We start from the raw sequence: 14,070 nt of genomic DNA, 5'->3' as shown, positions 1-14,070 counted from the left end.
TGTTGTGTCTGCCATGCCTAACATGGGGTTACTCCTATGAATGCCCAGTATAATGAAACGCGACGTACGTGATGATCTGTCCGTCCTACAGCTCCTACTCCTGTATCCCGAGCAAGCCATCGGTGTGTGCCGCACCTCGACGGGCCTCAGCGTACGCGTGTCCGTGCAACCGTGCGGTCTGCGTCGCCAGTGTGCAGCCGTTCATTGTCGTTTGAGAACGCGAGGGCCTTTGGGTATCGCGGCACCGTGGGCGCGAAGGAGGTGGGCGGGAGACGGCGGTGGCGGCTTGGAGGCCATGCGCGCTTCCGTGCGCGTTCGCGGAGGCCACGATGGGCGATGGCTACTGACTTTTGGGTCAGCTCGCACAAGTGAGTTCGGCGCACATAACGAGGATGGACGGATAGGCTGAACGAAGCAGTACCAGGTGGAATGTGGACAGGGCTGCGCTCAGGCAGGCGCGTGCCGAGGACATCCACTATGTCGACCACCCTGAGCACCTCGACTTCCTCGCCCTCTTCTTTGCTGGTCGTGAGTTGTCAGCCCTGAGAGCTACGCATCTGCTGAACATCGCCGCCAGTCATCGCAAGGCTAGGCAAGAAGCTATCCCTCAGACAGCGGGTGATCGCGACCGCGACCGTCTTCTTCCGCCGCTTCTACCTCAAGAACTCGTACTGCGACACCGACCCGTTCATTGTCATCGCCGCGTGCTGCTACGTCGCTGCGAAGGCGGAGGAGTCGCCCGTGCACATCAAGAACGTCGTCTCCGAGGCCCGCGGCCTCTTCAGCAGTGAGCACCGTCGTCCCGGACGCGCCGCGTGGTATGCTGACCGGACGGCAGAGTATGGCATAAAGACGTTCCCCTCGGACAACTCCAAGCTGGCGGAGATGGAGTTCTACCTCGTCGATGACCTGGAATGCGACCTCACCGTCTTCCACCCGTACCGCACCCTCATGACCCTGTGCTGGAAGGAGGGCAGTGACAGCATCAGCGATGCCGAGGCGGGCGAGCTGGGTGCGGGCATCGACAACGGGCAGCGGTACTGGGGCACAGGCGAGGGCAGGCTCGAGATGCACGAGGGTGCCCTGCAGATGGCATGGTAGGCCACCTCGCCCCATCGCGTCCACCCGCCACTCACTCTCCGGCCAGGTTCATCATCAACGACACGTACCGCTCTGAGCTCTGTCTCATCTACCCACCGCATCTCATCGCTGTCACCGCGATCTACATGGCCTGCGCCATCCACCAAGAGACGCGCGGCGACGTCGAGAAGCAGTCCCAGCTGCCGCACGCTTTTGGCGGCGCACAGGGCGGCATGGGTACGACGCGGCGCTCGTCCCGGACTACGACGAGCCCGCTCAAGCGGGCGCAGCCCCAAGATATCGTCGGCTTCCTCGCGGGCCTCAACGTCAACATGGCCCTCGTCGCAACCATCGCGCAGGAGATCGTCGCGCTGTACGCGCTCTGGGACCGCTGGAAGGAGGACGGCACTGTGGACTCGGCGCGTGCGAGCTTGAAGCGCAGCGCGAGCGGCGCCATCATGGGTGCGACGCCGATGGGCAACAGCCCCATTGGCACGCCGGCCACTGGGGACCACGGGCACGGAGACCAACATCCTGAGATTGTCACCCCGGCCTTTCTCATCCAGCTGCTGTGGAGGATGAGAGAGGCACGGTTGGCGGATCTGAGTGCTCATCCGACCCCTGGCAGGCCGGTGGTGGTCAATAAGATGCTGGAACGGGCGCAGGCAGCAGGGTAACCTCGTTATTTCTTGTGATACATGTTTTGAACGCTGTAGATGGGGCCGATAGGACAATTCATAACTTAGCAGCGTTGGGCAGCTGGCCTCGGCGATCTCATGTCAATGAGGCAATGGGTATGGATGTTCCTCCAAGTTTCGCAGAAACGACGTCCCAGAAGGGATACATTAACTACAAGACGATAAATATACACTACGAACCAACAACTAGTCGAGGTGCGCGTCCGGGAACAGCTCTCCCCTCACCCGATCTGCCTCCGCTTCCTCCTCCTGCTGAGCGCCCTGCGCCCTCTGCGGGGTTTCGCCCTCGCCCTCCTTCTCCGGCTCCGTCCCCGGGATGACCGGGTCGACCCCTGTGTCGTCTTGCTTTTTCTCCTCCGCGAGCACTGCCTCGACCTTCGCCATAACCTGCGACATCTGCGCGAGCACTTCCTCCACGCGCGGATTGGCGTCTTCGTCGTCGCTGTGCTTGTGAGCTGCCGGAGCCGCAGGCTTCTCGGCCGCTGCGTCAGCGCCCGCTGCAGCCTCAGCGGCAGGCTTGCCTTCGTGCTTGGGCTCCGGGTCAGCGTACTCAATTGGCGGCGGGGGCAGGTCTGTGGGCTGCGCAGCGGCAGCGTCTTCTGATGCTTTGACTGGCAGGTTCTCCGCTTTGCTCTTCAACTCTTCGTGCAGTACACCCTCGAACACGTTCCGTCCAGGCTCAGCCTGCCCGAAGTCGGCAGACGTCTCAGCCGCCTTTTCTTCGTCAGCGGGGACGTTCTTCGCGTTCACAGGCTCTTGCTGGACGGGAGGCACGACTTGCTCCGCGGTCGGTACGGCAGCTGATTTCTGCGGTGTTGCGGGCAGTGTATTGTAAAGCGAGGTCTGTGGCTAATACGGTCAGGTCAGGCCGAGAAGCTGCGATTGCAGACTCACGTCATCGTAGAATTCATTGCTGCAGCAGATACCGCCAATTCAGCGGCAGAAGCGCAAGAAAGCACTGGGACGTACCAAGCAAGGTCCCACGTCTTCAGCCACTTCGCGTTTTCGCACTTCTTCCGCGTCCACGAGTTCCCGTATGCGATCGGGCTGAGGTACACAAAGTTCCAGATCACCACAATCAGAAGGACCGCCGCGATCTGCAGGCGGATGCGCGGCTTGAGCGTGGACGTGACGAGGTCGAAAACGCCGCACGAGAGCAAGATCGCGAAGTAAAGCGCAGGGAAGTAATGATGCAGGAACAGCTGACGCTTCATGATGTAGAACGGGAAGTAGTGCAGCAACCAACCGACGAACAGGAACCCACACAGTGTGTCGTACTTGACCACGTGGGCTGACGAGGTTATGTGAGTATCAAGTGTTACTTGTCTGTGATTAGGGACGTACTGCTTTCAAAGTCCCTGTAGCCACGCTGGGCTCGTAGGACGAGGAAGCCGCGAGTGACGATATAGGCGAACACGCTTGCAGTGCTGAACCACCACACCATAGGGTTGCCTAGCAGGTAGATTTGACGATGGTCCTTCACCCAGAAGTTCTGACACACGGATATCAGCGAGATGTTCTCCGTATCAGACATAAGCCCGCTCACGATGCCACGGCGCAGGCGGGGCCAAGACTCGGGACGAGAGTCAAAGGTGTGCCGATCCGTCAGTCCAGCGTTCGTCGTCCACATCACCTGCTGCAACTCGAGGAACTTGCGGAAGAAGCCCGGGAGCTTGTAATTGACCTTGGGCGCGTCGGCGGGAACTGCAATGCCCCAAGTCAGCGATGGCCAGGTCTGCTTTCCAGCGACACGTACGCATCGGGTGTTCCGCTGTCTCAACGAACCACAGCGAGTTCAGCTTCACGGCTTGCTTATTGCACGTCACCTCCTGCTGCTCGAAGCCCCATTCCGGGAGCTTGACCTTGTGCGAGAACAGATAGCATCCCGACATGGCGTGCCTCAGCCTGAAATGCGTCCGCAACGTCCTCAGGCGCTTGCTCGACTCCCGGTCCCGCTTGTCACCCTCGGAGATCTCGACCACCCAGTCGTCGTTGGCGTCGCCCGCGTAGCCAGGCACGCCGTAGCCCGCGACCTCGTTCTGGAAGTCGACGTCGGACACGGGTGCCCGGTGATCGTGTGAGTGCAGGTGCTTGTCCGTAGTGATGTGCTTCAGCTTGATTTTCATGCCGTGCTCGATGAACGCGAGCGGCTTGCCCTCCCAGTCGTGGTCTGGGTCGCCGTCCCGCGTCGCGTTGAGCACTCTCCATTCGTTGTTGGTGTCGCGGTGCGGGTACAGGGTGATTTGTTGTTCTGGGTATGGTTCAATGATAACACACATGCGAAGAGACGTGACACCTACGTTTGCTGCCGCTGGGGTAGTTGGAAGGGTGCGAGTGCAAGTAGCCACCTTGCGTGTTCACATGGCGGATGGTCACCTTGGAACCGATGCCGATATCTGCGCAAAATCAGTCTGATGCACGACATCAGCTGTACGCAAAGCCGCAACCTCGATGCCGCACGCCACGTTCGTATTCCTCCCTCCGACTTTGCCGAGCCGTACAAGAGTCGCGGCGGCATCCCAGTTATAGTTCGCGTACTGTAGTCAACGAGCAACTCACCAGCGAAAGTGTCGGCCATGCCCCGACCGTTGAGCGTATGCTGGAACTCAGAGCTCATGAAGCCGTCTCCGTCACCAGGGTTCTGCAGGATAATGAAGTGGATCCAGAATATGAACATGTAGAACAGCATTGGGACCAGGATGAGACAAATAGCGCGCGCCATGAAGTGCCGCATGAACAAGCGTGGCGAGACACGCAAGTCACCCAGAAGTGTCCAGAGTTGTCTCAGGGTGCTGACACCGACAGTGGCGATAGTGAACAGCCCGACCCACTTGCAGCTGACGACCGCGCCAAGCGAGAGACCCGAGAACACGAGCCAGGCCCACCAGGTTTCAGTGAATGGCTCGTGTTTGTCTTCGTTACAGAAGCACGTCCAGAAGAAGACGGTGAGAGCCGTGAAGAAGACGAGAGGCGAGTCGAGGAGGATGTGCCGGGACTGGGTCACAAGGCCGTTTTCGAAGGTGATGAAGAGGGAGGCGAGGAGCGCGGTCGTCGCACGGCAATCAAGGGCGCGCAGTGTGAGGTATGCTACGGGGACAGTGGCTACGCCGAGGAGAGCGGGTACCATACGCATGGCGACGTATGGAACATTGGCCTCGTACACCCTGTATATATGACGTCTGGGTTAGGTCGCTGTGGTGATCTCGTGTACTCACTTGCCGATATCCTTGAAGTCGAAGTTGCCATCATATCCAAAGATGAAGCCTGAAAGCGTGATGAGGAGCTTGGCTAGTGGAGGGTGCACGTCGACGAAGTACTGCGACTTGATGTACTTGGATGCGAACTTGCCAAAGTGTACCTCGTCGAAACTGTGCCGGACGTAAGTAGGCATCTCGTACGGCGGTAAGCACAACTCACACAACGCTATCTGGCTGCGATATACGGTACAACCGCACGAACACTGCAACCAAGGATATGAGGATGAGTAGCTTCCATTCTGCGGAGGTTATGTTAAGGCCTCCGGGCGCGTAGCCTCTGCGTGTCGGCAGGTAGCCTTTCGAGGCGGCTTCTCTCCGTGCATCTGCATCCAGATGGTCGTGTTGTGGGCGGGGAAATCGCGCGCTTTGCGGTGCTGCGTGAGGAAGAGGTGGAGGAGAGGGTGCTCTCCCGGCGCGGACTCTGACGCCGCCCGACATGGGGGAACCAACGCAACCAGAGACGAGACGGAAGGGGGAGAAAAGGAGGGACGAGAAATGGGGAGAGACGTGGAGGACGTCGGGGACAACGACGGAAGACGACGACTGGGACGAGGGCAGGTGTGGTGGCTGCGCAGCCGCGATCGACGTCGACGTGTACGGGCGCGTCTGGGGCGCGCAGCCCCTAGCCTAGGGTTCCGCGCGTAGCATACTGATGCAGACTTACCGCGGGTAATGCAGCATACAGCGCTGTGTGAGTAGTCTGCCAAAACATATCCACCGGCAAAGACGCGTCGTCTGACGCCTGCCGTCGATCGCGCGTTCTGCGAGCGTCGACAAAGTCCTCTTCCACCCACCAAAATGTCCATGAACATCTTCGGAGCAGAGGTCTGTTCTCATCCATTATTCTCCAGCAGCCACTCATGCAACGCTGCACCCACAGGCCACAGAAGAGAAGGCGGAGAATGCTCGTCTCTCGTCCTTCGTCGGCGCTCTTGCGCTCGGCGATCTTGTCAAGTCGACCCTCGGTCCCAAGGGCATGAACAAGATCCTCCAGTCCGGGTCCACTGGCGATATCAATGTCACGAATGATGGCGCAACCATCCTGAAAGCGATCCAACTCGATAACGCCGCTGCAAAGATCCTCGTGAACATCTCGAAGGTGCAGGACGACGAGGTTGGCGACGGCACAACCAGCGTTTGCGTTCTGGCTGCGGAGCTGCTGAGGGAGGCGGAAAAGCTTATTGCGATGAAGATCCACCCGCAGACGATTGTGGAGGGCTTCCGGATCGCGAGTGCTGCTGCCCTGCAGGCGCTGGAGAAGGCTGCGATTGACAACAGGTGCGTATGGGAAGTGGAGGTACTTTAAGTGGGCCTGAGGCTCATGGAGAGACGCGCAGTGCGGACCCAGCACAGTTCAGACAAGATCTGTTCAACATCGCACGGACCACCCTTTCCTCAAAAGTCCTCTCACAAGACAAGGAATACTTCGCCAACCTTGCGGTCGATGCGGTTCTCCGACTGAAGGTATGTGATTTGCATGTACTATCGAGTGATTCTTCTGACCACGGGCATGAGAACAGGGCTCAACAGACCTCGACCACATACAAATTATCAAGAAGGTCGGCGAGAAGCTGACTGACTCGTACCTCGATGAAGGTAGGGCCCTCTTCCCAACTTGCCAGGGCATAGATGTCATATTGTCCGCACAGGATTTATTCTCGACAAGACCATCGGCATCAACTGCCCAAAGCGGCTTGAGAACGCCAATATTCTCATCGCGAACACCTGTGAGTGTTCACTGCAGCTCCCACACGCTCACGAGCGGAGCTGAATATACTTCATGAACAGCGATGGACACGGACAAGATCAAGATCTTCGGAGCGCGTGTGAAGGTGGACAGCACTGGGAAGCTCGCCGAGCTCGAGCGTGCGGAGCGGGTACGATCTCGCCCACCCTCGCTTCTTCTCCTAATCTCATGTATCTCGCTCACACGCTGACGCATACGTTTCACAGGAGAAAATGAAGGCGAAGGTGGACGCGATCGCCGGGCACGGCATCAACTGCTTCGTCAACAGGCAGCTCATCTACAACTACCCCGAGTCGCTCCTCGCGGACAAAGGCATCGTCACGATCGAGCATGCCGACTTTGAGGGTGTAGAGCGGCTGTCCCTCGTCACCGGCGGTGAGATCGTGAGCACGTTCGACCGCCCGGACTTGGTGAAGCTCGGCCGGTGCGAGCTCATCGAGGAAATCATGATCGGCGAGGACAAGGTCGGTGTCCCGACATATGAACTGCACATACATCCGGCTCACAGTCGTCGGGCAGCTCACGAAGTTCTCGGGCGTCGCCGCAGGCGAGGCGTGCACGGTTGTGCTCCGCGGCTCAACGTCGCAGATGGTCGACGAGGCGGAGCGTTCGCTGCACGACGCGCTCTCCGTCCTCTCGCAGACGGTAAAGGAGACGCGGACCGTGCTCGGCGGTGGCTGCGCGGAGATGCTCATGAGCGTCGCAGTCGACAACGCCGCGCGCACTGTCACGGGCAAGAAGGCACTCGCCGCGGAGGCCTTCGCGCACGCGCTCAGGCAGATCCCGACGATCCTTGCGGATAATGCAGGGTACGACTCGAGCGACCTGGTGATGAAGCTCCGTGCGGCTCACTATGAAGGGCGGATGGATGCTGGTCTTGGTGCGTGTGCTTCCGTTAAAGGCGAAGTAACCTGGCTGATACTGATACTGGGCCAGACATGAACGAGGGCACGATCGGGTCGATGAAGGCGCTAGGTGTCACGGAGAGCTACAAGCTGAAGCGGCAGGTCGTGATCAGTGCGAGCGAAGCTGCTGAGATGATTATCCGGTAAGTGCACTTGCTGAGGTTGCGGTCGGTCGTACTGATGTTTGTCCATAGCGTCGATGATATCCTACGGGCAACGCCGCGGAGACGTGAGGCAGTATGAGAATGTGAAGAGGACGATGTGGGCTGCTGACATCTGGTATCATCATCAAAAACTGTACACATACGAGACAGGCTAATAGACCGTGCGTGCTCATCCTCAGCTGGGACCTGGAAAGGTACGGTAAGCCGTGTTTAGCTTGAGCTTGACCATCAAGTCCAGTATTGTAGTCCCCGTGTTGGGTGTGAACCACGGTACCAGTTCTCTCGCTTGTTGAACACGGAAAACAATTGATGGCACGCTCACCTTCAAATGGAGATGTCGGAAGATGGTGACGACCTCCGAGCATGACCGCAGCAGCTACTCACCGAATGTCTACGGGAGACTACCGAATGCCAACTTATACTCGTGCGAGGAATCGTACTCCCGTAAACATACGTCCCGGACGCGATCGATCCATGCGGCGCGCGTCCCTGAGCCTGCATCGGTGTTGAGTAGCTCGACGAGAATCTACGCGCGACGCCCCTGAAGAGAGCAGTATGCATGAGGCACGCCTACGATGTGCAGTACTGGGTGTGACGGCGGGGGAGAGGATGTGCCGATCTTCGAGATGTGGATGAGCATCCGCCCTTGGCGCCGCATATAATGCTCCGCCGCCCGTCCTCGAGCCTGATCGCGTGGACAAGCTCCTACGCAGCGTTACCCGCACACCACGACGATGCCTCTCGAGCACGCCCCGACGTCGCAGAACACGCCCGCGTCCGTCCCGCCGTCCGTCTTCACGCTGCCGCACACCGCCCAGCTCGAGGCGCTCTACACGATCATCCGCGACAAGACGACGAGCCGCGGCGACTTTCTGTTCTACTCGGACCGCATCATCCGCCTGCTGGTCGAAGAGGGCCTCAACCACCTCCCGGTCGTGCCCAAGACGGTCGAGACGCCGACGGTGAGTGCGATGCGCCGACTCGGGGACGGCGCGCGTGATGGGCATCGGGCAGGGCGTGACGTACGAGGGCGTGGGGTTCGAGGGGCACATATGCGGGGTGTCTATCCTGCGGGCGGGCGAGGTACGGTACATATGGACGGGCTGTGCGGACGAACGCTAACCTACGGCGAGCAGGCGATGGAGGCGGGGCTGCGGGAGGTCTGCAGGAGCGTGCGGATCGGGAAGATTCTGATCCAGAGGGTGAGTGTACGTGCAGCGCTCGCGGGGACACTCGCTCAGGCCTCGCTAGGATGAGGAGACGGCGCAGCCGAAGCTGTTCTATTCAAAGGTCCGTGTGCACTGGCTCACATGCGCGGACTCGCGGTGCTGACGGGTAGCGGACAGCTCCCGCAGGACATTGCGCACCGGTATGTCCTGCTCCTGGACCCGATGCTCGGTGCGTTTCGCGGCTTCGTCGCGGAGGTGGGCTCACGCACGTTGCAGCGACGGGCGGATCGGCGATCAAGGCGGTGGAAGTGCTCATGGAGCACGGCGTACCGGAGGATCGCATCATCTTCATCAACCTGGTGGGTGTCTGCGAGCATTGCGCGGGGCGTGCGGCTGAGACGTGCTCCCAGATCTCGTCGCCCGAGGGCCTCAAGACATTCAGCGCAAAGTACCCGGCACTGCGCGTGGTGAGTGGGCGTGCGGCACAGGCTGCGCGGCGGCTGACGTCTTGCAGATCACGGGGTGGATTGATCAAGGCCTGAACGAGAAGGCGTACATTGTGCCCGGACTGGGCGACTTTGGCGAGCGAAGGTGGGTGCTGCGTGTTCTGGGCCGGCAGCAGCTGACGCGGGCGCGGTGTCAGGTATTGCGAGTAAGCACGCAGGGGCGCAGGGGCGGCAAGGGAGAGACGGGCGAACACTGTGTCGATGATGTACAGTAGAACTACAGATATGGAACATGAAGCGATGTGTGAGACGACTGGGTGGCCGACGCTGGGCGAGTGCGGGAGAGTTGGCGGACAGAAGCGCTGGGGGCTGCATATCACTGGCACGATCGCCGCCGCCGTGTTCCCTCGTCCCACCCAGCAGCCGATCTGTCTTTTATTTAATATCCTCTCGAAGAGTCCTCCTGCCCACCGCCGCCATGTCCATCGACGCCGCCGCCCAGCCCCGCCGTCGCCGCTACTCTGGCGCCAATGCCGTCCAGATCATTCGCTCCCCCGCCGTCTCCGCCCCCCCGCCCCGCCCAAAGTCCACGCCCCCCGCTGAGCGGCCGCGCCAGCGTCGCCGCCAGGTCCCCGACGCAGAGCCCGACGACGACGAAAAAGAGCACATGCAAATTGATCCCGACGCAGACTCGGACGACGCTTCAGAGTCCGCGTCCGACTCTGCTCCCGGCGCCCACCACCACCGCCAACAAAATTCCGCTGAACCACGCCCGACCAAACCGCTGCCCCAGAAAAACAGGAGCAAGATGGCTAGCGCGAACCCGGCCGCGAGCGGCCAGTCAAAGAACCCCATGTACCAGGCCGCCAACCCGCACATGCTCCCCGTCCAGGCGCACGTACCCAAGGGCCCGAATGCGAACACCCAGCGGAGGCTGTTTGTCATCCTCGAGCAGGCGTGCTTGGAGGCGTACAGGGTCAGCAGCAATGGCCGCGGGAAGAACGGCCGCGAGGGCGAGGTCAAGTATGCCCTCCTCAACTGCGACGACCACCAGGGCATCCTCGCCAAGACCGGCAGGGACATCGCAGATGCGCGCCCGGACATTACACACCAGGTATGTCTCGCACCGCAGTCCACGCCTCTCGTTTTCTCCTCGATCCGCGGCAACACCGTCTTTTTCTGTGCGTGCCATGCGCATTGTGGCGCCCCGTCGAGACAGGGGCCACAGCGGACACCCTCGCCACCACACCGCCGCCTTCCTCGCCCCCTCTCTGTGGTCAGCAGCGGGCTCATCGATCTGTCCACAGTGTCTCCTCACGCTCCTCGACTCGCCCCTCAACAAGGCGGGCCTGCTCCAGGTGTACATTCACACCGCCAAGGGCGTTCTCATCGAGGTCAACCCCCATGTGCGCATCCCACGGACGTTCAAGCGGTTCAGCGGCCTGATGGGTACGTCGCCCCCTCTCCCTCCACCGTCTCTCACGGCGCTGACGTTGTGTCCGTCTCGCCTTGCCAGTCCAATTGCTGCACAAGCTCTCGATCCGCGGTGTGAATGGCCCCGAGAAGCTTCTCAAGGTCATCAAGGTATGTCGCGCCGCGTGCGCTGCCGCCGGTCCCACGCCCCGTGCTAACATGCGCGCAGAACCCGGTCACGGACCATCTTCCCGCGAACACGATGAAGTTGAGTGAGTGGCCGTCTGCTTCGGCTCCGCGGGCGTCGTGCGTGCTGACGGATGGTGCGCGATGTAGCCTTGTCGGGAGACGCACCCACGGTGCGGCTGTCGCGGTACCTGCCGACGCTGCCCGAGACGCACAACGTGGCGGTGTTCGTCGGTGCGATGGCGCGAGGGAGGGACGACTTTGCGGACGGGGTTGTCGACGAAAAGATCAGTATCAGCGACTTTCCTCTGAGCGCATCGGTCGCGTGCGGCAAGGTGAGTGCGCGCTTCGCGTGAGTTCGTGTGCGGTGTACTCACGCAAGACACGGTAGTTCTGCTGCGCACTGGAGGAGCTCTGGGATATAGTTTAAATAGGCGTCGGCACGCTCATCTACGCTGGGATATTTGGGCCACTCTTCCACTCTCACCTTGCTTCCTCTACTATATGTACAACACCACCCCCGATATTGCACTTCAACCTGCGCACCCCTCCTACCCACCCCGCAGCATCCAACTGTTGTCCATCTTTCACGATACCGGGACGGCGGCGCGACGTCGCCGGCCGTCCTCATGCCCCTGTATACGCCCCTGCTTGTGCGAAGCCCCCCGATGTCTGCGACTCAACTTGCAGCCGGGCTTCGTGTGTCGTCGTCGTGCTGTTGTGTATGTGACCTATGTAGCAATACCGAGATGCGAAAAGACCGCGCGTGAAACCGACTGGCGAGCTGGGGGCGGTGTCCGTTGCGCGTGCGGGGAGCCAATCAGCTGCGCGGGGAGCCAATCAGCGCGCGCGATGGCCGCCAGGGACATGCCCGATTGGGATCGCCTCAGAGTCTCCCGCTGCCTCCTCCTCCTGCCCCTGCCACCGCACGCCTCCGCCACGACCACCGCTCACGACCACGCCTCTTTCTTATACCACCACGCCCGCTAGACCGACACGATGGCAGATCTCCAGCCCGCCAGCGCCAGCCAGATGCCCCCCGGCGTGACAGACCCCAACTACAAGCCCCCGCCTGGCCGCCTCGGCAACCTCACCATCCCCCAACAGCACGCCCTCGAAAAGTTCCAGAAGGAGCTCCAGCAGGAGGGCAAGTTTGTCCCCGAACGCCACGACGATGCGCTCCTTCTGCGGTGAGTGTCGCGCAGCGCAGAGAGCTGGCGAGTGCGCGTGTGCTGAGGAGTCTCTGCAGCTTCCTCCGCGCGAGGCGATTCGATGTGGAGAAGGCAAAGACGATGTTGTACGCGTGCGAGCAGTGGCGGAAGGACTTTGGCGTCGACGGGCTGCTGCAGTACGTCTCCGTCTCCGCACATCGCCGCCCATCCGCCCGCTGATCGCGCGCGCAGAAACTTTGACTTCAAGGAAAAGGCAGAGGTCGACAAGTACTACCCGCAATATTACCACAAGATTGACAAGGTCCGTGCATGCTCACCGCCGCACCCGCCGTGCCCGCCCGCTGAGCGCCCCACAGGACGGCCGGCCGGTGTACATCGAGCAGCTGGGCAAGCTCGACATCGGCAAGCTCTACGCGATCACGACGCCCGAGCGCCAGCTGAAGCGGCTCGTGTACGAGTACGAGAAGAACACGAACGAGCGCATGCCCGCGTGCTCCCGCGTCATCGGCCACCCCGTCGAGACGTCCTGCACCATCCTTGACCTCGCCGGCGTGTCCATCTCCAACTTCTACCGCGTCAAGGACTATGTCATGCAGGCGTCGTCCATCGGCCAGGACCGCTACCCCGAGTCCATGGGCAAGTTCTTCATCATCAACGCCCCCTGGGCCTTCTCCGCCGTCTGGTCCATCATCAAGCCCTGGCTCGACGAGGTCACCGTGTCCAAGATCGACATCCTCGGCAAGGACTACAAGGCCAAGCTCCTCGAGCAGATCCCCGCGCAGAACCTCCCCAAGGAGTTTGGCGGCAAGTGCGAGTGCCCCGGCGGCTGCTCGCTCAGCGACGCTGGCCCCTGGAACCCCAACTGGGAGCAGCAGAGCGAGGCGGCGTAGATGCTGATGCGTATTGCGGGATTGGCGAGGGACATACATCATCAGTATTCTACCCGTATACCTTAATAGACACGACATGCTATCCGGTCACGGCAAACCCCATATGCTTGCATAGGCCCTACATATTGGCGCGTATCAGCGTTGAGGACTGGTGGTTGGCTGCGAGGACTTACCTCACTGTGGAATGGTGCACATACAATCGGTGATCGTTCTTGGTGACAATATATGTTAGGTGTCGTCGCTTTGAAGCGATACTCGAGTGGGGCCGTATACGATGTACACTGTCATGTGACAAGCAGGCTACTGACTTACGCGCGTACTTGTTTCTTGTTGCAGGTAACCCGTAAGTTGGCAGGACGATTGAATTCGGCGAGATCTATGTGACTGGCTACTCACTTCGGTACGGAGCACACGACGGTCGCGCAACATCTGCTCCCAGGACACCTACTACTACCGCCGGTATGCCAACTTGACATTCATTCGCGTCAATCCTGACTGAGCCAAATTCCTTGTCAGCCCCGGTAGCTCGAGTGCTTTTGACAACGATACTACGTGATCCAGCCTCCGAGTCGGCCGTCGTTGACAGTCAGTCCCACCACGAAGTCGTGCTGGCTGATGCGAACATCGTGAGTAGATTTCCCGCTTTTTCAACTGATACTGCAGCCGCTGCCTTCGACTTCTCAGGTTGGATTGGCTTAGCGTGGATGGCTGGTGACTCGTCTCAACCAGTCCATATGAGTGTCCTGACCGCATGCCAGTAGGTTTGCATGAGAATACCAAGAGCATCCCAGAAGTTGTGCGGTATCAGCGCTCAGCGGTTACCGACGATCGCCTGCTGCAGACGCTGGTCGACGCTGTGGTTGGAATCAGCAAAAAAAACCATCTTGCCTCTCATTCTGACCGTGTCCATATTGTGCGGCAGACATAACTCGTACGTCCTAGA

The 14,070-nt window shown here is 60.3% G+C and overlaps 6 protein-coding genes across 6 annotated transcripts; 5 read left to right on the top strand and 1 right to left on the bottom strand.

Annotated features, from left to right (window-relative positions):
* The first annotated feature begins 281 nt into the window (after positions 1 to 281).
* Positions 282 to 1,856, top strand: C8Q71DRAFT_728743 (cyclin-like protein). The gene is made up of 5 exons (XM_047921988.1): positions 282 to 368; positions 419 to 528; positions 578 to 787; positions 839 to 1,097; positions 1,148 to 1,856. The coding sequence occupies exons 1-5, from the start codon at positions 337 to 339 to the stop codon at positions 1,755 to 1,757; spliced, it is 1,221 nt and encodes a 406-aa protein (XP_047784323.1). The 5' UTR covers positions 282 to 336; the 3' UTR covers positions 1,758 to 1,856.
* C8Q71DRAFT_728739 (mannosyltransferase 1) lies at positions 1,857 to 5,633 on the bottom strand. The gene is made up of 10 exons (XM_047921987.1): positions 5,196 to 5,633; positions 4,994 to 5,146; positions 4,338 to 4,942; positions 4,079 to 4,174; positions 3,535 to 4,029; positions 3,325 to 3,482; positions 3,123 to 3,270; positions 2,748 to 3,069; positions 2,673 to 2,691; positions 1,857 to 2,621 (listed from the first exon to the last, which is right to left on the bottom strand). Exons 1-10 carry the CDS (start codon positions 5,471 to 5,473, stop codon positions 1,965 to 1,967), a joined length of 2,931 nt encoding a protein of 976 aa, XP_047784322.1. The 5' UTR covers positions 5,474 to 5,633; the 3' UTR covers positions 1,857 to 1,964.
* A 66-nt stretch (positions 5,634 to 5,699) lies between these two features.
* Positions 5,700 to 8,046, top strand: C8Q71DRAFT_728738 (chaperonin Cpn60/TCP-1 family). The gene is made up of 10 exons (XM_047921986.1): positions 5,700 to 5,860; positions 5,916 to 6,313; positions 6,373 to 6,499; positions 6,556 to 6,631; positions 6,685 to 6,762; positions 6,824 to 6,912; positions 6,989 to 7,246; positions 7,302 to 7,662; positions 7,719 to 7,830; positions 7,882 to 8,046. The coding sequence occupies exons 1-10, from the start codon at positions 5,834 to 5,836 to the stop codon at positions 7,928 to 7,930; spliced, it is 1,575 nt and encodes a 524-aa protein (XP_047784321.1). The 5' UTR covers positions 5,700 to 5,833; the 3' UTR covers positions 7,931 to 8,046.
* Positions 8,047 to 8,585: 539 nt separating this feature from the next.
* On the top strand, positions 8,586 to 9,676 carry C8Q71DRAFT_852049 (uracil phosphoribosyltransferase-domain-containing protein; the record flags this gene model as incomplete). Its single annotated transcript, XM_047926786.1, has 9 exons — positions 8,586 to 8,813; positions 8,866 to 8,934; positions 8,988 to 9,053; positions 9,103 to 9,141; positions 9,198 to 9,249; positions 9,297 to 9,379; positions 9,431 to 9,487; positions 9,535 to 9,611; positions 9,664 to 9,676. 9 exons carry the CDS (start codon positions 8,586 to 8,588, stop codon positions 9,674 to 9,676), a joined length of 684 nt encoding a protein of 227 aa, XP_047784320.1.
* Positions 9,677 to 9,944: 268 nt separating this feature from the next.
* C8Q71DRAFT_852048 (Alpha/beta knot methyltransferase) lies at positions 9,945 to 11,495 on the top strand (the record flags this gene model as incomplete). Its single annotated transcript, XM_047926785.1, has 6 exons — positions 9,945 to 10,580; positions 10,774 to 10,915; positions 10,983 to 11,050; positions 11,109 to 11,151; positions 11,216 to 11,400; positions 11,457 to 11,495. The coding sequence occupies 6 exons, from the start codon at positions 9,945 to 9,947 to the stop codon at positions 11,493 to 11,495; spliced, it is 1,113 nt and encodes a 370-aa protein (XP_047784319.1).
* Positions 11,496 to 11,924: 429 nt separating this feature from the next.
* Positions 11,925 to 13,446, top strand: C8Q71DRAFT_728709 (CRAL-TRIO domain-containing protein). The gene is made up of 4 exons (XM_047921985.1): positions 11,925 to 12,255; positions 12,315 to 12,413; positions 12,469 to 12,538; positions 12,594 to 13,446. Exons 1-4 carry the CDS (start codon positions 12,065 to 12,067, stop codon positions 13,125 to 13,127), a joined length of 894 nt encoding a protein of 297 aa, XP_047784318.1. The 5' UTR covers positions 11,925 to 12,064; the 3' UTR covers positions 13,128 to 13,446.
* Positions 13,447 to 14,070: the final 624 nt, after the last annotated feature.

This window comes from Rhodofomes roseus (genome assembly GCF_022264815.1).
Source record: "Rhodofomes roseus strain CIRM-BRFM 1785 chromosome Unknown C8Q71scaffold_1, whole genome shotgun sequence".
NCBI classification, from domain to species: domain Eukaryota; kingdom Fungi; phylum Basidiomycota; class Agaricomycetes; order Polyporales; family Fomitopsidaceae; genus Rhodofomes; species Rhodofomes roseus.
Note: the sequence above shows the minus strand (reverse complement) of the source record. Positions and strands in the feature narration are given on the sequence as shown.

Excerpts from the sequence above, each read along its gene's own strand:
- C8Q71DRAFT_728743 (XM_047921988.1), top strand. The coding sequence starts at position 337 with ATGGCTACTGACTTTTGGGTCAGCTCGCACAA. Across the intron at positions 369-418 it reads TTTTGGGTCAGCTCGCACAA|TACCAGGTGGAATGTGGACA; the intron begins GTGAGTTCGGCG and ends TGAACGAAGCAG. Across the intron at positions 529-577 it reads CGCCCTCTTCTTTGCTGGTC|TCATCGCAAGGCTAGGCAAG; the intron begins GTGAGTTGTCAG and ends CATCGCCGCCAG.
- C8Q71DRAFT_728739 (XM_047921987.1), bottom strand. The coding sequence starts at position 5,473 with ATGTCGGGCGGCGTCAGAGTCCGCGCCGGGAGAGCACCCTCTCCTCCA. Across the intron at positions 4,943-4,993 it reads GACTTCAAGGATATCGGCAA|GGTGTACGAGGCCAATGTTC; the intron begins GTGAGTACACGA and ends TCATATATACAG. Across the intron at positions 4,030-4,078 it reads CTACCCCAGCGGCAGCAAAC|AACAACAAATCACCCTGTAC; the intron begins GTAGGTGTCACG and ends AACCATACCCAG.
- C8Q71DRAFT_728738 (XM_047921986.1), top strand. The coding sequence starts at position 5,834 with ATGTCCATGAACATCTTCGGAGCAGAG. Across the intron at positions 5,861-5,915 it reads TGAACATCTTCGGAGCAGAG|GCCACAGAAGAGAAGGCGGA; the intron begins GTCTGTTCTCAT and ends CTGCACCCACAG. Across the intron at positions 6,314-6,372 it reads AAGGCTGCGATTGACAACAG|TGCGGACCCAGCACAGTTCA; the intron begins GTGCGTATGGGA and ends AGAGACGCGCAG.
- C8Q71DRAFT_728709 (XM_047921985.1), top strand. The coding sequence starts at position 12,065 with ATGGCAGATCTCCAGCCCGCCAGCGCCAGCCAGATGCCCCCCGGCGTG. Across the intron at positions 12,256-12,314 it reads GACGATGCGCTCCTTCTGCG|CTTCCTCCGCGCGAGGCGAT; the intron begins GTGAGTGTCGCG and ends GAGTCTCTGCAG. Across the intron at positions 12,414-12,468 it reads GGCGTCGACGGGCTGCTGCA|AAACTTTGACTTCAAGGAAA; the intron begins GTACGTCTCCGT and ends TCGCGCGCGCAG.